Source organism: Gadus chalcogrammus, chromosome 1 (genome assembly GCF_026213295.1).
Source record: "Gadus chalcogrammus isolate NIFS_2021 chromosome 1, NIFS_Gcha_1.0, whole genome shotgun sequence".
Classification (NCBI taxonomy): Eukaryota; Metazoa; Chordata; class Actinopteri; order Gadiformes; family Gadidae; genus Gadus; species Gadus chalcogrammus.
In genome coordinates this window covers 23928023-23946740 of record NC_079412.1, presented here as the reverse complement: position 1 = coordinate 23946740, position 18718 = coordinate 23928023, and the positions used below count along the sequence as shown (strand labels likewise).

Here is an 18718-nt window from a genome sequence, read left to right as displayed (position 1 = left end):
ATATCTGAATTGAATCTGAATTTCAAAACCGCCTCCGTAATGAGGCGCACAGAAAACAGTGGTCCGTACAGACCGTACCATGTGTTTAGTTCTGTGTCTGTACTCGAGATTTTTAACATTTTAATGGTTTTAATGTCATTCTGTCCGTTTTAATTTTGCTATTTTAAGGACCTTGCTCTGCATGTTGCGATGAAAGGTGCTATATAAATAAAGTTGAGAGGAACATAAATGTAGGGATTTATTCATCAGCCCATCCACTTTAGGCACATTCCACTTCCATATTCAATATAAATTTTCCTCATTGCAGTGCATAACTGCTTTCGGACAATTGTTTAGTTGTTTTCGTGTAACTGTCTATGGTATTTTTGTGATATATTTTTTTTTTATTCTATTTTATATTATATATAGGCCTACTATTTATGTATCTTTTAAATTAATATCTTTTCAACATATAATGCCCCCTACGTATTTTTCGCCTGCCACGTCGAAATACTTTGACGTGGCAGCCCCTTTCTGTACAAATGACAAAACACTTTTACTTTGACATATGCACGATACAATTTCACGCCCAAGAAAGAAAAGATTTGATTTAAGTTATTTGGTTGTCTCTCAACATCTCACCGCCATGAACGTATTGGGAACAAATGCCTTTTGAGTTTGCACTCTTACATTACATTAAAATTCAACTCATACTGAAAAATGTACATTGCTAGTTCATGGAATATGCCTAAAATGACCATGTTAAAAGTTACACTAAGCTTCTCAAAACCAAAGATTTACATGGAATCGCTTAATATTACCTCAATTTTTCTCATCCTCCTTGGATGGCTCTGCCATTTATGGACAACAGATTTGGAAGTCTGTAAATTGGATACAATTATTGAACTAAAATAAAACCCTTAAAATACTCAATAAGGTCAGGAGACACACAGTGAGGGGTGACACAGGTGGTGAAAAAACAGCAGAATATTCAATGGGAAAAATACTTTATTGTTTTCGATTTCTTTAGTTCATGTTAATGTTCGCTCGTTGAAATGAAGAGCTTGCAGTCTTTTTTGAGTTAATTCAATGAGAACATGAAAGGCCTCGCACAGGCAATAATGCCTCAGTCAGATCTTCACACACACATGCACATACACTCACAATGCATAGGGAATACTAGATAGGAAGACTTGAATCATATGCGTGTATGTGCATGAGTGTTTTGGAGCATATTCTCCTTTGAATGCGCCAGCGTAAGGAGGTGTGCGTGTGCGTGTGAATTATTAAGGGTTAGGCACAACTCCTGTTTGAGGTCAAGACTATGTGTGTGTATTCAAGTTTGTGGATGTGTGATGGTGTGTAGAGTTTTCTGTGTGTTTGCATAATGCAGCGTTGGCATGATGGCCGCTCCGGGTCCAATGCACCCGTTGCTCCTTAAAACAGACGCTTCTCGTAACTGTGGGGTGAGAGACAGAGAGAGAGAGAGAGAGAGAGATTGAGTGTATTAGGGACACATCAAATGAACCTGTGTGACCGTGCTGAATAAGAAATAGGAACTTGAGCTCCAACAAGGAATTGGTCTGTGTGTGTGCGTGCGCATGGCCATGTATCCCACACTACCTCAAACCAGTAGTTATTTAATGCATGCTCATCAGATAGTAAAAAGGGAATTATCCTCACCACTTAACCCCAGTGGCCATCTGTCTGTCTCACAGCTGTGTGTGTGTGGGGGTGGGGGTGGGTGGGTGCATGTGTTTAAATATACACCTTCTTGTGCGTGTTAAAATGGCCGTGTGTGTGTCTGTACCTGTGCAGGCCGTGGACGCCCCCCTCATTCTGAGCGGACGTGGTTCTCCTCTCAAACTTTAGATCTCCAGAGTACATCATGATTCTGTGGGACAGGAAACACAGGGTTGAAACCGTTCCTCCCAGAGCGCCACTACTACAAAAACCATCCCGTGGAACTGTATTCAGCCCACCGGGTTCCACACAGACTATTAGTAGCGCTTAGGGCTGAACGTTTGGGGAAATAATCGAATGACGATTATTTCGACAACTATTGCGATTGCGATTTAGTATGCAATTTTTCTTTTAAAATTCCTAATGTTCTGAATTATTCACTAAACAAGCGATAAAATCATTCTATAGTATGACCAACCACCACAACATTGGAACCAGTTAACAAGTAAACTGCTCTTTCCTTTAGGCCAGGCCTGTGTTGAGATTAATTGATGCATGGATTGATATTACTACATCTTTATTTAACAATTGAATTGTAAACAAATCTTACTGATCACCACTCAACAACAGTAACAAATCCCTCCAAAAATATCCTACTATTGCATCCCAATGTCAGTTTGAATATGATTAATTGTCGGGGCCTAGTAGCACTGTGCAAACCCTTTACGCCATGGGACACATGCCGTGTGAGGGAGACGTGGTTCAACGGAGCGGATTGAAAAATGGGGATGGGGAGAAATAAATTGCGAGGGTCCAACAGAAGAAACGAGAGACTAGCCAGAGGAAACGACAGAAAGGAAAAAATAAGAAAAAAATCTGCTCTTTATAAAAAGGAGAAATGTTACTTTATACGATGGTAAAGTACCTGGAATATAAAATAATAGATGGCGGCAGCCCTAGTAACACACACCCCTGGCTTCACTACAACCCATCAAGTCAGACAAAAAAACGGTTCAAACATACGTTTTAAAACGCATCATTATACGATTGTCCCTTTAATCAGGAAAACCACACTTATTATTACCTCCAAAGAAATGCGTTTTTCAATAAATGTTTCTAACCTCTGTAACCTTTATGATTAATGTAGCCATGTTGGGGTTTATACATATATATATATATATATAAACGCGTGCTTGCGTTCGTGCGTGCGTGTGTTTGCTGACCTCAGCTGGGTGAGGCTCTTGGCCCCGATGTCCTGGCACGAGTGCTGGATCCCAGCCAGCAGGTAGGGGACGAACAGGTGGATAGAGCCCTTGTCCTTCACGGCCCCGGACACACCCTGCGCCACCTTGATCTTATCGTTCTCACTGCGGAGGGGGGGGGGGCGGGGGGCGGGGCATCAGAGGGTGGGGGGGGGGGCAGGGCATCAGAGGGAGGGGGGGCGGGGGGGGAGGGAAAGGTAAATGGTATGTACAGGAAGTTTGTGAGGGCATTCCATTGTAGGGAGTCAACACCAAAGCAAACGTCTTGTTTGTGTTCCTGTGTGCTCAGGTGGACCGCAGGCCATTATCATTATATCCTTTATTCAACCAGGTTAGTCTCATTGAGCTTAACAATCTATTTTACCAGAGAGACCTGGCCAAGATGGACAGCAGTACACAGTTACAACATAAAACACAAGACACAATACGAGTTCCATACTAAATGCAATTGTGAAAATACATAATCCGATTATTGACTACATCAGTCAATAGGCCATCAGTGCCTACTATGGGGTGGGTTACGTTGGGCTCCAGGGAGCAGCTCTCTGTCTGCCGGTGACCAGAGAACATCAGAACTGGTTAGCCACGCTGCCTGGGAATGTGGATAAATATGTGTGCGTGTGTGCGCGCGCGCGTGCGTGCGTGCGTGTGTTTGTGAAGCAGTAGTGAGTGTGTGTGTGAAGCAGTAGTGAGTGAGTGAGTGAGTGAGTGTGAAACAGTAGTGAGTGAGTGAGTGAGTGAGTGAGTGAGTGAGTGAGTGAGTGAGTGAGTGTGAAGCAGTAGTTAGTGAGTGAGTGAGAGTGTGTGTGTGTGAAGCAGTAGTTGGTGAGTGAGTGAGAGTGTGTGTGAAGCAGTAGTGGGTGAGTGAGTGAGTGAGTGAGTGAGTGAGTGAGTGAGTGAGTGAGTGAGTGAGTGAGTGAGTGAGTGAGTGAGTGAGTGAGTGAGTGAGTGAGTGAGTGAGTGAGTGAGTGAGTGAAGCAGTAGTTGGTGAGTGAGTGAGAGTGTGTGTGAAGCAGTAGTGGGTGAGTGAGTGAGTGGGTGAGTGAGTGAGTGAGTGAGTGAGTGAGTGAGTGAGTGAGTGAGTGAGTGAGTGAGTGAGTGAGTGAGTGAGTGAGTGAGTGAGTGAGTGAGTGAGTGAGTGAGTGAGTGAGTGAGTGTGTGAGTGAGTGAGTGAGTGAGTGAGTGAGTGAGTGAGTGAGTGAGTGAGTGAAGCAGTAGTTGGTGAGTGAGTGAGAGTGTGTGTGAAGCAGTAGTGGGTGAGTGAGTGAGTGAGTGAGTGAGTGAGTGAGTGAGTGAGTGAGTGAGTGAGTGAGTGAGTGAGTGAGTGTACCTGAAGTAGCGCGTCTGCGAGCCCAGGTTCTTGTCCATGGCGTCCAGCGAGCCCATCCCCCGGTACTTCTTCAGCCGGATGCCGTCAGAGAAGAAGTACTCCCCCGGGGCCTCGTTGGTGGCGGCCAGCAGAGACCCCATCATCACTGGAGAGAGAGACATAGAGAGTCAGTGAGAGAGAGACATAGAGAGAGAGAGAGAGAGAGAGAGAGAGACATAGAGAGAGAGAGAGAGAGACAGAGAGACAGAGAGACAGAGAGACAGAGAGAGAGAGAGAGAGAGAGACAGAGAGTCAGTGAGAGAGACAGAGAGGCAGAGACAGAGACAGAGACAGAGAGAGACAGAGACAGAGAGGCAGTGAGAGAGAGAGGCAGTGAGAGAGAGACGCATAGAAAGAGACAGAGACAGTGAGAGGCAGTGAGAGAGAGAGAGACAGTGACAGACAGACAGACAGACAGACAGACAGACAGACAGACAGACAGACAGACAGACAGACAGACAGACAGACAGACAGAGAGGTATGCGTCACAAAACCAATTTTGACGACAAATGGTCTTCCACAAGGACATGAGCCCACCCATCCCCGACGCCCCCCCCCTCATAACCCTCGACCACCCAACCCACCAGTCGAGGCCCCCAGGGCCACAGCCTTGGCGATGTGTCCCACCGTCTGGATCCCTCCGTCAGCCGTCACCGGCACGCCGAAGCGCCGCGCGTACTCCGACACCTTGTAGACCGCCGTGGCCTGCGGCCGCCCACACGCCAGCACTAGGGGGGGGGGGGGGGGGAGGGAGAGTAGAGGGGAGGGGGGGAGGGGGGGGGGGCGGGGGAGAGGAGAGGAGGGGGGAGAGGAAGAGATGGAGGTGGAAAGAGAAAAGTGGGAGAATGAAATGCGTTTCATAAAGTTGATTGACGCATTCCTAGACTCGAATTAGCTCAAAGCAGTTTTAAAATTACAGTTTTGCTTCATTGTGGAACTATGCTTCTACAAGAATGATAATTTGATTTCCATAAATCTAATTTGAATGCCGCTGTGTGATTATTTTGATAAATCTTACTAGCGACAGTAAACGTATAATAAGCCACTTGAGGCTGTGATGTACAGTGGTGTAAGAACAGCTAGGGGGCACTGTTGGATAAAACTCAACCTGTTGTGGATTTGTGTTTCATTCTCGTTAGCTGAATATGGATGAAACTAGAATCACTATTTTTATTTTTACCATCTCTTAAATATTTGCTATATTGACCAAACGACAAATAAATATCATTCAGTTTGGCCATTTAGGTTGCCGGATTGAACAGGCTTTGGTCTGTGAAATGGGCCTCTGTGATTGGTCACGGGGCCCGTCACTCACCTTCCTGTGTGATGCAGATGGAGCCACTGCCCATGCCGACCCGCAGTCCGTCGACGCCGGCGTCTATCAAGTTCTTAGCCTGCGCTGCTGTAACCACTGGGGGGGAGGGGAGAGAGGGAGAGAATCAGATAACTGGAAAATATTTCAACAAGAAAATACATTTCTTGAAAATGATTTCTTTCAAGACACACACAAAAATGTGTCATTATGTGTGAGGCCCTGTGGCTCAACCCTGTGAGTGAGTGAGAGTGTGTGTGCGTGAGAGAGTGAGAGTGAGAGTGAGAGTGAGAGTGAGAGTGAGTGAGTGAGTGAGTGAGTGAGTGAGTGAGTGAGTGAGTGAGTGAGTGAGTGAGTGAGTGAGTGAGTGAGTGAGTGAGAGTGAGTGAGAGTGAGTGAGAGTGAGAGTGAGAGGCAAGGCAAGGCAACTTTATTTATATAGCACTTTTCATACACAAGGCAGACTCAATGTGCTTCACATATAAACATTGTTATACAATAAAATAAAATAATAGATAAGTAAAAGAAAACATATGCAAAGAAATTAGTAAAATAGAAAGTGCAATGTATTTAAGATCAGATCAGCAGTTTCTCTGGTATCCGCGTCGGGACTCCAACCCAACCTAAAGGAACTTGGTACTTTCTCTGGGACTCCAACCCGGATTCTAGTAACCCTTATCCTTTCTCTCTGGTATCAGATCATGTATCTTTCTGGTAAAAATAGAAAATGTAATTGAAAGTTAAGAGGCTTTTCAGTAAGTAAAATTGAAAGTGCAAAGTATTTAAGAAAGTGAGAAAATTAAATTGAAAGTTAAAAAGGCATTTTAGTAAAATAAAGGTAAAGTATTTAAGATTTAGCAGAAAGCTAAAGCAAACATAAAAGTCTTCAGTCTTGTTTTAAAGGTGCTCAGAGTTGGGGCAAGTCTTAAATCCTCAGGGAGTTTATTCCAGCTATTTGTTGCATAGTAACTAAATCCTGCTTTCCCATGTTTCGTGTTTACTCTGGGGATAATTAACAGATTGGTCTCAGAAGATCTTAGTGTTCTAGAAGGCTGATGTAGTGGAAGCATATCAGTTAAATATTTTGGGCCTAAACCATGTAGGGATTTATAGGTTAGCAACATGATTTTAAAATCAATTCTCTGACCTACCGGAAGCCAATGTAACGATTTAAGAATTGGTGTAATATGTTCAATTTTTTTTGAGAGAATGAGAGAGTGAGAGAGTGAGTGAGAGTGTGAGTGCATTGTCTCACCGTTTCCTCCTATGACCTGCAGGTCGGGGAATTTGTTCTTGATGTATTTGATCATGTTGATCTGGAAGATGGAGTTGCCCTGCGACGAGTCCTGCAGAGACAAGCACGACATCACCGTCAGCATCAGCAAATCACTGGCTAAATCAATAGTAAGAGCAGCCATACAACCAATGACAAACTATTGACTATCCAGCAGTAGCCAAACACACAGTCGGTAAACAAGAAGTAAAACCATTGGAAAAACGGACAGCAGTTAAACCAGCAGTAAGCCAGTGATAAACCAGCAGTAAAACCATCAGTAGTTAATCAAGCAGTAAGCCAGTGATAAACCAGTAGTAAGACCATTGTTAAAACCAACACTAGCTAAACCAGCAGTAAACCCGTCGTTAAAACTAGCATCAGTTAAACCAGCAGTAAGCCAGTGATAAACCAGTAGTAAGACCATTGTTAAAACCAACAGTAGTCAAATGAGCATTAGTTAAACCAGCATTAGTTAAACCAGCATTAGTTAAACCAGCAGTAAGCCAGTGATGAACCAGTAGTAAGACCATTGTTAAAACCAACACTAGCTAAACCAGCAGTAAACCAGTAGCAAACCCGTCGTTAAAACCAGCATTAGTTCAACCAGCAGTGCGCCAGTGATAAACCAGCAGTAAGACCATGGGTAGCGCCCCGCGGTAGTAAACCCAGCAGCCCCAGTGGCGTACCAGTACGATCACGTCCACCCCGCTCTGCACCAGCATGTCCAGCCGGTACTTGTCGTCCTCGTGCGTCCCGATGGCGGCGCCACACAGTAGCTGCTTGCGGGAGTCCTTGGACGCCAGCGGGAAGTCGCGGTTCTTCTTCAGGTCCGTGCGCGCGATGATGGCCACCAGCTCGCCCGCCTCGTTCACGATGGGCAGCTTGCCTGGTGGAGAGGAAGAGGAGGGAGGGGGCCTTCGTCAGTTAACGCCACGAATGGTCTACTCGCCAGGTGTCGTCGACAGTCGGTCAGTCGACGGGGGGAGTCGACTAACAGTCGGTCAACAGTAAATCATCCAACAGTGAGTTGGAACTGACGGTTAGTCAGTCAACTGACAAACAGTCGGACAGCCAATTAGTCAGTCGCCAATGTCTACTATCCAAGGGTCGTCAACAGTCGGTCAGTCAGAGGGGCGATCAACTAACAAGTCACCAAAATGTCTCAACAGCAAAACATCCGACAGTGAGTTAGAGTCAGTCCCCAAACAGAGAGTCAAGTCAGTCAGTGAACAGTCAACAAACAGGGTCTGGTAACCAGAAGGTTGCTGGTTTTAGCAGTGATATGAAGAAGTATCCTAGCATCTAGCCTGCTAGTTCTATTTCTGGCTCGGGAGTGTCAAAGAGTTCCTGAGCAAGGAGCCAAACTCCCGCCCCCCTCCCCTAACCCACGCCCATTGGTTGCTTCCACCTCACCTTTCTTGCTCCGCTGAAGAATCTCATTGGCTTCTTTAAGCGTCACTCCATCAGGAGCGACCACCAGATCCTCCCTCTTGGTCATAACCTGAAAGAGACACGTCGTAAACATAAAAAAGGCGAGATGATTGAGCTAGTAGTTATGTCAATATAAATATTGGTTCACATTGATCGAGAAATAATATCAATATTAGAGGAGAGCAACTCTTATTCCTAAAGTCTATGAACAAATCAGCATAACCATATTGCTCGAGTTTCCATATCTCTCCGTGGCGGATAAGTAGGGATGCACTGATGCAAATACCAGCACTCAGACGCAATACTGCGCTCATGTACTCGTAAAACGTCAACGATACAACCACCTGATGATACCCCATACACAACGAGCCTGCAAACCCGAAACCGCTTTTTTTAACCGTGGTAATTTGTCTTGTATGATGGTCAACACGGAAATCTATCCCATTTTATCAGTGTTACTGAAAAAAATCCCAAGTTGAGAGAAAATTGTAGTAAAATCCGATGTATTTGCCCTTCTCCCCAAACTCTTTTTCTTCCCAGAAAAGAAAAGTGGAATCATTACATCCTTGCTGATAAAAACTCATCAATGCTTGCACAGCTGGCGTCATCAGCCCAAAAGATAGTAAAACAAACGCAACTTTAAAATAGTAAAATAAATTAACACCACCACTTTGAACCAATCAGAAACCCCCCGTATCCCAATGAGCCCCGCCCACCTGGCTGAGTGGCAGGTCGTGCTCCTCCCCCTTGAGGAAGTCGATGTCCCGGGAGGAGATGATGCCGACCAGCTTCCCGCCCATGGCGCCGTTGTCTGTGATGGGGATGCCGCAGAAGCCGTGGCGCGCCTTGGCCGCAAAGACGTCCCGCACGCGCTCAGACGGGCTCATCACCACCGGGTCCGTGATGAAGCCCTGCTCGTAGCGCTGGGGGAGGGAGGGAGGGAGGGAGATTGGGGAGGAGGGGGGGAGGATAAGGTGGTAGGGAAAGAAGGAGAGATTCAACGGTGGGAGGTCGGCGTGGAGGAGAGAAAAACCAAACATGGAGGGGAGGAGACAAAGGGAGGAGGAGGGGGAGGCGATCAAATCAACTCCAGGAAATGACTTGATAAGGAAAGGAGACGAAGGAAGACGAAGGAAGCCTTGACTGGGCAAGTGAGGAGGAAGGTGGAAGGCAGAATGAGGGGAGGGAAGAGTTGGCTGACAATAGACACTGCTAACAGCGGGAGGGGAATAGGAGAGAGAAAGTCAAAGAAAAAAAACGTGGAAAGATGATGCACAAGATGGTCAGACCGCAGGGTAGATTAGAAGTAGTGCTGAACGATTTGGGAAAATAATGAATTTTTTTTTTTTTTTCGACCAATATGGTGATTGTGATTTAGTAAGCGATTCATCTTCTGGATTATTGCCCAACACAAACATTGGATACAGGGAACATATAAACCTATCTCTCCTGTCGCTGTCATAAACATGTAACATGTTAACATGTGCGACTAGACCACATGGACGTGGTCGTAGAGAAAAACTGTTTTTAGCTCCGCTGCAACTCTCCGCCTGCGTGTTTAAAATAGCTCCGGTAAGGCAACCTGGCCCCAACATGTGCGTTGTGGCATGCTGTACCATTGATCCACTGTCTTTACCAGAGCCTTGAACCAGGCCTTGGTCACTCCGTTGAGGGGCATCAAACCTTTCCCTGTGAACTCCTCTATCGCCTTAGTCTTTTGATAATTTCGCGGTTTTGAGTCACGTTCATATGGAGTTATACTCTGGAACATTTCCGGCAGGGATCCCTGCCAGGTGGTACATGGCATCATACAGGACAAACTGGTGATCGGGTCTTTAGCCATGCATGCATCAGACATTCTCTTTTGAATGGGTGAACAGTTTTGTAGTGTTGCCATGTGTTGTAGCAACGGTAGCTGCTACAACACTCTCACGTGAACGGAGGGTAGCGTCGCGTACAAGTGAACCCCTCATGGCCTGGTGTTTCAGATTCCAATCATTTATTTTAGTTGCAGACTTCTATTACCTTGCGATTGCCGGTTTGAATTCGATCAATCGTTCAGCCCTAATTAGAAGTGCTCAAAATAAGAAATAAGAGAGAGAGACAGGGGAGAAATAGGGCAAGGGACAAAGGTGACAGAGAGTGAGCGAGAATGAGAATGAAACAACGGAAAACGGAAAGAGAGAAAGAGACAGAAATGGCGTGACGGAGAAAGAAAGATGGGTGCTCCGAAATAGGTACCTTGACTTTGCGGACTTCGTTAGCCTGGAACTCTGGTGTGCAGTTGTGGTGGATGAATCCGATGCCTCCCGTCAGCTGCAGACAAGGAAGGAACGCCAATGAGCTTGTTGTGCGCGCATCACTTATGGGGGACGCTTTTAACCAAAGCAACTTATAACTTGACAGCTTTCACAAACCATTAATACTCAAACGGCGGTGTCAACCATGCAAGTTGACCGCCACCTCGTCGGGAGCAGTTAGGGTTAGGTGCCTTGCTCAGGGACACGTCGACACTCAAGCTAGGAGGAGCCGGGGTTCGAACGTGCAACCTGCTGGATACAAGTCAACGGCTCTACCTCCCGAGTGACTGCCGCCCCAAAATTGTGCATGTTCTCAGAATTGCTTGCGCAAGATTAAAACGAGAGGGTTCTGTGAAAAAAAGTCGGCTTCAGGGTCATTATTTGAACCGTGTCACCCAAGGGTCTCTCTGTGTACTTACTGCCATGGCGATGGCCATGCTGGCCTCTGTGACGGTGTCCATGGGACTGGACACCAGGGGGGTCTTCATGGTGATCTTCTTGGTCAGGGCTGAGGTCAGGTCCTGGAAGGGGGCGGGGATAGTTGCAACGTGTTTTAACCCACCCAATAAAATGGGAATAGACTAAGGTCTCGGTCGAGCCACCGGACAGGGATTTCTAGCCGTTACTCTATGAGAGCGCATGACATCATCAGTGCACAAGATACACGGACTAAAACAATGAAATAATCAATAAAACATGATGTCGGAATCGACCCGATCAAATGGCAGATAAGGCTGGTGAGGTCAGAACGGATACAGTTTCACGTGATGGCCGTTTAAGCAGCAGGCGGCCACAAATGGCTTCCATTTGGAGGGTGCTATTATCCAAAGTAGGGTGCAAACATAAGTGTGGGATGTGTGGGCCTCAGTTGGAATTGAACCCCCAACCCCGGCGATGCTTATTCAATTTGAGCTAGACAGGACAGTGTTTTATTTTGTGCTGGTATTAAGACGTTGGCCCAATACCAGGCTAAAATAAGCAAGCAATTGGGGTCATAGAACTGGGCCACCCTGTACGACAATCGAAGCGTTAAGACCAACGGTCTGTGTTTCCTGCTCGTTGTAAAGAGTGTCATAGCAGTCAAGATAAAACCGTCCATAAACCAGCAGAACTTGTATTCGACTGTGTATCGCGTGGGCTGTCCTGCTAACAAGTGCCATGAGGAAGGAGCACTCGACGGCAGACGAGTTGGAACAGAGAGGGTGTATGTCTGGAGCAGTCGTACCACTCACCACGTGGTCCGCGGCGAAGTCGATGTACCCTGGGAGAATCAGGACGTCACTGTGGAGACAGAGAGATACAGCTCTAGGTTAGGGCCAAAAGCGTGGGATTATTCTCAATGACATCCGTACAGTACACAAAGAATCAAATACTCTTTTTTTGATACAAAGATGTAAATTGTGTCATTTTTTTAATAATGAACTGATGGTGGGCAAAACATGACACTACCTTGATGGACATTGATTAGACCGACAAGAAAAAAATCTATTGATTCAAATCAGCGCTGAATACTACATTTCCTAACACCTGATAATGTTTGTGTGTTTGGTTAGTTGGGGGGATTTTCTGTTCATCTCGACGCGGGTTTAGGGAATAAGCTTCAAAGCTTGATGCCTGTTTTCTCCAGAAGCCTCTTTGGATGTCAACGAGCTTCATCCAACAACAACAACGCATCCCTTGCACCCTTTCCTACGACCTTTGACCTGGACGGAACGGGACAGATGCTACAAGTAAAAATATCCCCGCTGGATGTTTTCCCCAGGACCAGGAATAGAACCCTCGTGGACTGACCAGGAACCGCCCAGAGAGGGATAAGCTCTCGAGCGATTTTTGCAGGGTGGGGAGGGGGGGGGGGGGAAAGAGTGTCCCGTTACCATGCTGTGTACGCCACGCCTGTCTGCTGAACTGCTGGACGCCATGGGTACTGTACCAGTTATGTCAGTACCCATGGTGCCTGCCCAAAAACGCCTCTCCACGAAGCGTGCCATCGGTCCAATGATTCATTCGCCAATGACCAAAAGGGGGGAAATGGAAGTGCATGACCCCGCATCGCCCTCACTTTGCAAAGGCTGACAGGGGTGGTCTGTGTGTACTGGTTCAGTGTCAATGGAGCAAGTGGAAGTGGACATTAAAGGGGACCTATTATGCTTTTGCGACTTTTATGACCTATAAACATTGTTATAATGATTGATAGTCATGTTTAACTATACTAAAGTGTCAAATAATGACGTACTTGCATTTCAACGTATTCCCTGCTGACAGTCTGGGGTGGCTGTGCAGAGCGCTAAACACTCGGGACAACGTTTGCGATTCACTTGTTCACATTTCCCGGGAAATCATCTACGTAGAGGCACTCCTGCCACGCCCCCATATGCCTGGTCAAATCTGCCCGCGCGCTGGAGCTCGACTGCCCTTCGCAGGTCTTCCGGAAGGTATTAAACCAATCACAACTGAGTGGGGTTGGCAGGAGGGGGGCGAGGGGGCGAAGAAGGACGAAACCGAGCGTTGACAGAGAATGCTGAAAGCGCCCAGATGAGAGGAAGAGTTTCCCGAAAATCTACATCGTTTTTTGTGCTGTGATTCGTGTCAGGTTGCGCTATAGGAGTCATTGATAAGAAATTAAGACCAGAAAAGTAGTATAATAGGGTCTCTTTAATGTCAAACTACCTTTGCTGGCTGTGTTCCAATACAGGCCTACAATGAACCCATTTAAACACATTCAACCTAGCTACTTCACCTGCCTACTTTTCCTTCCCATGCATGGTCCCCGGCACTGTTCCCCAGGGTGTCTGAACACCTGAAATCTCTAACCTGGTTGTGTTGGATACATAAGAAATGAATCACACCAGGTTGGTCTCTATTATGCATAAGCAGCGAGCTGCAGGGCATCTAAAAAACGACACAACCTCTGCAAGCACATGCAAGATTCTCCCGTTTGAAAGGTGGGAGCCGATTTGCTGAGGGTTGCGGTTCATTTTGCATGAACGTGAAGAGTGTAATTCATAATCGTGCAGGATTTAAGGATCACAGAATTAATTTTATATATACATATACTTAAAATGAATAATACATACTAAAGAGGTGTCACATTGGTAAAGTCACTTGAACTTTGGCTAAAGATTTATTCATAGAGATTAATTTGTTGGCGAGGTCGGTAATTAATTATTGAGACCAAGTGTATGAACAAAAGTAGAACAAAGAACAATGTGGTTGATGGCTAGTTATGGAGTCGTACTGTTTTTTTTATGGTTGTTTTGCATGCCCACTGCGGCTTGTAGTCAACGGCGGTTCTACACAGGGGCCTACGGGGGCCAGTGCCCCTGTAGACATGTCCCTGGATCCCTGTGTGGCCCCCCTGTGATGACCAAATAAAATAATTATGATTTTACTGATCTTACAGAACTAATGCGACGCAACGTTCTACACGGGTAACTTAGAGCGGTGCACCCAAGCACCGTGGTGCTGCTGCTCGGTGAATGAGAGCGCAGCGACTCGGGAGAAAGGAGCCACGATTTCTCCTGTTGCAAGAGTCGAAGCTAAGCGAAACGATTTAATTTCGTAAGTGACTTGTTGTTCTTGCATATAACCGTGTTACTGTAGTCCCTCACACTGATGAGGAAATTCAGTTTGTAAATTTCTCAATATATTTAGAAACGTAATCATATATAAGCAACGAATCGAAGCAGAAGCGAGTATTCAAATGTCAGTATCCATGCTAGGTCCACACAATGTTGTGAGGTTGACCACGTATTTTCATCCTTTTTTGGCTGTTGCATTGGGATAACAAATAGATTTGAGTAAAGAGTAGTAGGCTACCTGACCTAGTTAAGTAGGGAGGGATGGTTATGCATTTATGCAATGAAATGTAATGCAAGCCCCTACGTTGTTTTTCTTCTAATAGCAGCTATCATGAAATGAGGAAAGAACAGTAGAACAGGGACGTTTTCTTTGAGCTTTTTAGACAAGCTCAGCCTCTTGGGAACAAAGTTTCTACACACTGAAACTGATCAAATAAATAGATGAATTCTTTTTTTTCATATTGAATCACTGAATATTGTACCCTGAGCTGTATTTTTTTTCGTTTTTTATGGCCCTACCTCTCTTTCAAGTTCCCTCTGCACGCAATAGGATAGCGCTACAACCAATCAGAGCAACGAAGAAGGTGACGTAGTCAGAGCGACGGAAATTTCCATGGGGAAGTGTTGCGAATGGTGGATTGAGAGAATGGAGACCAACGACCGTTGCCGTTTTAGGCCTTGAGTCCAAGTTTTTCCGCCTCCTTTAACTGGTCCTCCATAAGCGCTATCAGTGGTGAGACAACAATCACAAGCGGGCTGTGGCAGTGTCCCATACGTTACCCCACCAGCGGAGCTAGTTGGAAAATCTAACTTTTACCGTATCCGGTCGGCAAAACTCTGAATACATCTTTCTTTTCCAGGAAAGACTTCAGTGCAGTTCTTTGTTCATTTCTCAAAGAAAATGATAACTTCAAGTCTTGAAGAGTCGCGGCCAAAGTAGGGTCGAAAGACAGCTGTTCGCCAGCAGCAGCAGTCATTATTGTTTACCTTTAACACGGAACCGTAGCAGCTCTGTCGTCATTCGGCTCCATTCCGCCCCTCACGATCTGATTGGCCTTTCACATTTTCTGTTTCCAGCAGCGAAAAACGACGACAGAAGGCTAGACCTCCCTGGCTGCAAATTCAATTTGCTGCCTGCCGCTAGGGGCATCTAGATTTCTAGGCTAGATTTAGGGCATAAGCTCCATCAATTTAAGATAGTTTGACAGAAAAATACAGACTGGTGAAGTTATAAACTCTTGTACAATGTAAATGTTTGAGGATTTTAAAGTAAAATATAGTTGATAATCTTTAAATCTCTTTTTTTGTGCCTCTGGTTAATCACTGGCACCATAGTAAATTTGTTCTAGAACCGCCACTGCTAGCATCTGACACAGAGTCCAGAGTCCAGAGTGGATGCATGTTTATACGGACTCGAGGAACGTATGGGTCGAGTCTTTTGTGCAACACATTGTGCAAGTTCGGATCTAAATGTGGGAACTCTTGGTATACATTGGTATATTTAGAGTAAAGCCACATGGAGCAGCGGTGCATAAATTACACCTAATGATGAATGGATTTGGATTTGTTCTACAAAACCATGCTCCGTTTAGTCAAACAAGTAAGGGGGAGGTTTGACAAAGAAAAACAATGTAACGCCGTTAGCCAGTATTGGGGTCGTTGAAAATATGGATTATTGTAGTAGTACTGGTAGCTCCAGAAAATACGTGCATCTGAGAACACAGACCGCCTAAATACCCCCCCCCCCCCCCCACCCCCGTATAAACAGGAGTGATTAGGGATGCATTAACAATCCAATGGAGACAATCCTGCGGAAACTTCTTGATCTGCCCTCAGCAATGAGAAATATGTCTAATTTTGCCTTTAGCAGGGGGACTGGTCCCCCGTTTCGTTGACATTAAGGCTACCGTCGGCTCGGGCTGGACCCTGGCAGGTTAGCAGCAGAAGCCATAAAAGTAGGGTGCCATTTACTTGTAGTTGAGCCCGTCCTCCCCTTTGAACAGTTGCTGGCCCGTCAATCCATCGTCCGGGATGTAACCAGTCTGTCCACAGATCAGGAATTCCGCCATGGCGTCCGAAACGTTACCGATTCAATGTTCAGTTATTTTTTAAATAAAAGCAAAAGTCTGAATGCCCGAGACACAGCGATAACTTTCCCAGTCGCCTGCGTGTTGTCGCATACAATGTCAGGACGCTGTACCCTGAACTGTATTTTCGTTTTCATTTTTTATGGCCCTACCTATCCTGCACGCTTGTATTAAATAAATGATTACTTGATTTTGATGATGGGCATAAGCTCCATCAATTTAAGATAGTTTGACAGAAAAATACAGACTGGTGAAGTTATAAACTCTTGTACTAATTAAATGTTTGAGGATTTTAAACTAAAATATAGTTTATAATCTCTAAATATTATTATTTTTGCCTTTTTTTTTTGTGCCCCTCTGCTTAATCACTGGCCCCTCCTAGTAAACTTGTTCTAGAACCGCCACTGTATCTGACACAGAGTCCAGAGTGGATGCATGTTTATACGGACTCGAGGAACGTACGGGTCGAGTCTTGTGCAACACATTGTGCAAGTTCGGATCTAAATGTGGGAACTGTTGGTATACAGTGGTATATTTAGAGTAAAGCCACATGGAGCAGCGGTCCATAAATTACACCCAAGGATGAATGGATTTGCTGTTCTACAAAACCATGCTCCGTTTTGTTGAACAAGGGGGAGGTTTGACAAAGAAAAAACAATGCAACGCCGTTAGCCAGTATTGGGGTCGTTGAAAATATGGATTATTGTAAGAATAGTACTGGTGCGGGTAGCTCCAGAAAATAAGTGCATCTGAGTACACAGACCGCCTAAATCCCCCCACCCCCCTATCAGTGGCGGATCTTCCATTAGGCAAACCTAGGCAAGTGCCTAGGGCCCCAACCAAAAAAAAAAAAAAAAAAACCTGAAAAAAAAAATATATATATCTGAAACTGATTTTACTGTGGAGAGTTGAGTGGCAGTGCACTATGGGTTTATTGCGATTCTAAGAGTATTGGGATGGTTATTTGTTTTGTGTACGTGTTTAAAAAATTAGGGCCCCATGTCTATATTTTGCCTAGGGCCCCAAAATGGCTAGATCCGCCCCTGCCCCCTATAAACAGGAGTGATTAGGGGTGCATTAACAATCCAATGGAGACAATCCTGCGGAAACGTCTTGATCTGCCCTCAGCAATGAGAAATATGTCTAATTTTGCCTTCTAGCAGGGGGACTGGTCCCCCGATCCGTTGACATTAAGGCTACCGTCGGCTCGGGCTGGACCCTGGCAGGTTAGCAGCAGAAGCCATAAAAGTAGGGTGCCATTTACTTGTACGTGAGCCCGTCTCCCCCGTTGAACAGTTGCTGGCCCGTCAATCCGTCCTCCGGGATGTAACCAGTCTGTCCGCTGATCAGGAATTCCGCCATGGCGTCCGAAACGTTACCGATTCAAAGTTCAGTTATTTTTTAAATAAAAGTCCGAATGCCCGAGAGACACAGCGATAACTTTCCCAGTCGCTTGGCGCCTGCGTGTTGTCGCATACAGTGTCAGGACGCTCCGGGTCGGACGTCTTCCTCACTTCCACAATAGGCTATCCCCGACCACCGCCTAAGGCTGGATCCCCAGGATGTGTGGTTAGTTAGATATTGAACGGGAACGCCCGATAATTGATGAAGTCCCCAGTCTTGTTTTCTTGCAAGTTGTTTGTTGGCCTCATAGCCTGTATCAAGGAGTAAACTAGCACGTGTATCGTGTACCTCCAGTCAAACCGGTGTTCCTCCCCGAATTCTCTCAAGACGTCAGATCCGGCTCGCCCCGCCCACTCCAGATCACACGACTCGTTGGCGATCAGTACTGATGGATCTACGGTAGATGGCGCCATTTCCATAACATTCATCGTGGCACCTGGGTCCATAACGCCAGTGCACGATTTTGTCAACATAATACTTGGTCGTCGATGTCTATGTTGTTTACAACACAAGGCAAGGACTTACACACCGTGTGGGTTAATGCATCTACTTTGAAGATTGCCTTTAGGATTATGAAGGATCCTCCGCACTCAAACAAGCTCTTATGCACATATTAAGTATATAGTGTAAATATAGTGACTATGCATACGTATGTTTATTTAATATTCTTTTTACAGATCCCTTATTGGATTATACCTCTCATGCAAATAGTGTTCTTCTGATTACAGTATATTGTTGCTTTTCCTTTTATTTTTTATGCATAATCCTGTTGCATTGCCAATTTCCTTTCCCTGTGTGACAAATAAAGTTTCTTGAACTTGAAATATATGTAGATTTTGTTCAGTTACTATATCAATTCAATGGATTGATCAATCACAAACAATGTTTGCATTGACATAATCCTGAAACGTATACTTTAGTTACCATTGAATTGGCTACATATTAAGACAATCCTAATTGCCATAATGATTTGCAGTTTAAATCTTCTGAACTATGAGAAGCCTCCCACCCACCCCATACAGTGTATACATTTGTAT

At 45.4% G+C, this 18718-nt stretch overlaps 1 protein-coding gene across 2 annotated transcripts; it reads right to left on the bottom strand.

Annotated features, from left to right (window-relative positions):
- Positions 1 to 943: 943 nt before the first annotated feature.
- Positions 944 to 18018, bottom strand: impdh2 (IMP (inosine 5'-monophosphate) dehydrogenase 2). 2 transcript variants are annotated; one of them, XM_056597176.1, is made up of 14 exons: positions 17542 to 18018; positions 11845 to 11893; positions 11032 to 11133; positions 10554 to 10628; positions 9029 to 9235; positions 8295 to 8382; positions 7568 to 7767; positions 6861 to 6951; positions 5609 to 5704; positions 4878 to 5021; positions 4255 to 4399; positions 2886 to 3029; positions 1790 to 1873; positions 944 to 1438 (listed from the first exon to the last, which is right to left on the bottom strand). In XM_056597176.1, the coding sequence occupies exons 1-14, from the start codon at positions 17637 to 17639 to the stop codon at positions 1417 to 1419; spliced, it is 1545 nt and encodes a 514-aa protein (XP_056453151.1). In that variant the 5' UTR covers positions 17640 to 18018; the 3' UTR covers positions 944 to 1416. The 2 variants fall into 2 exon arrangements, with proteins under 2 accessions (XP_056453151.1, XP_056453158.1); XM_056597183.1 differs by lacking the exon at positions 17542 to 18018 and adding an exon at positions 16162 to 16865.
- Positions 18019 to 18718: the final 700 nt, after the last annotated feature.

Bases quoted from the DNA above. Each gene is read 5' to 3' on its own strand.
- impdh2 (XM_056597176.1), bottom strand. From the start codon at position 17,639: ATGGCGGAATTCCTGATCAGCGGACAGACTGGTTACATCCCGGAGGAC. The intron at 9,236-10,553 runs GTACCTATTTCG...TCCCTCCCCCAG, and splicing joins ACGAAGTCCGCAAAGTCAAG to CGCTACGAGCAGGGCTTCAT. The intron at 5,705-6,860 runs GTGAGACAATGC...CCTCCCCCCCAG, and splicing joins GCAGGTCATAGGAGGAAACG to TGGTTACAGCAGCGCAGGCT.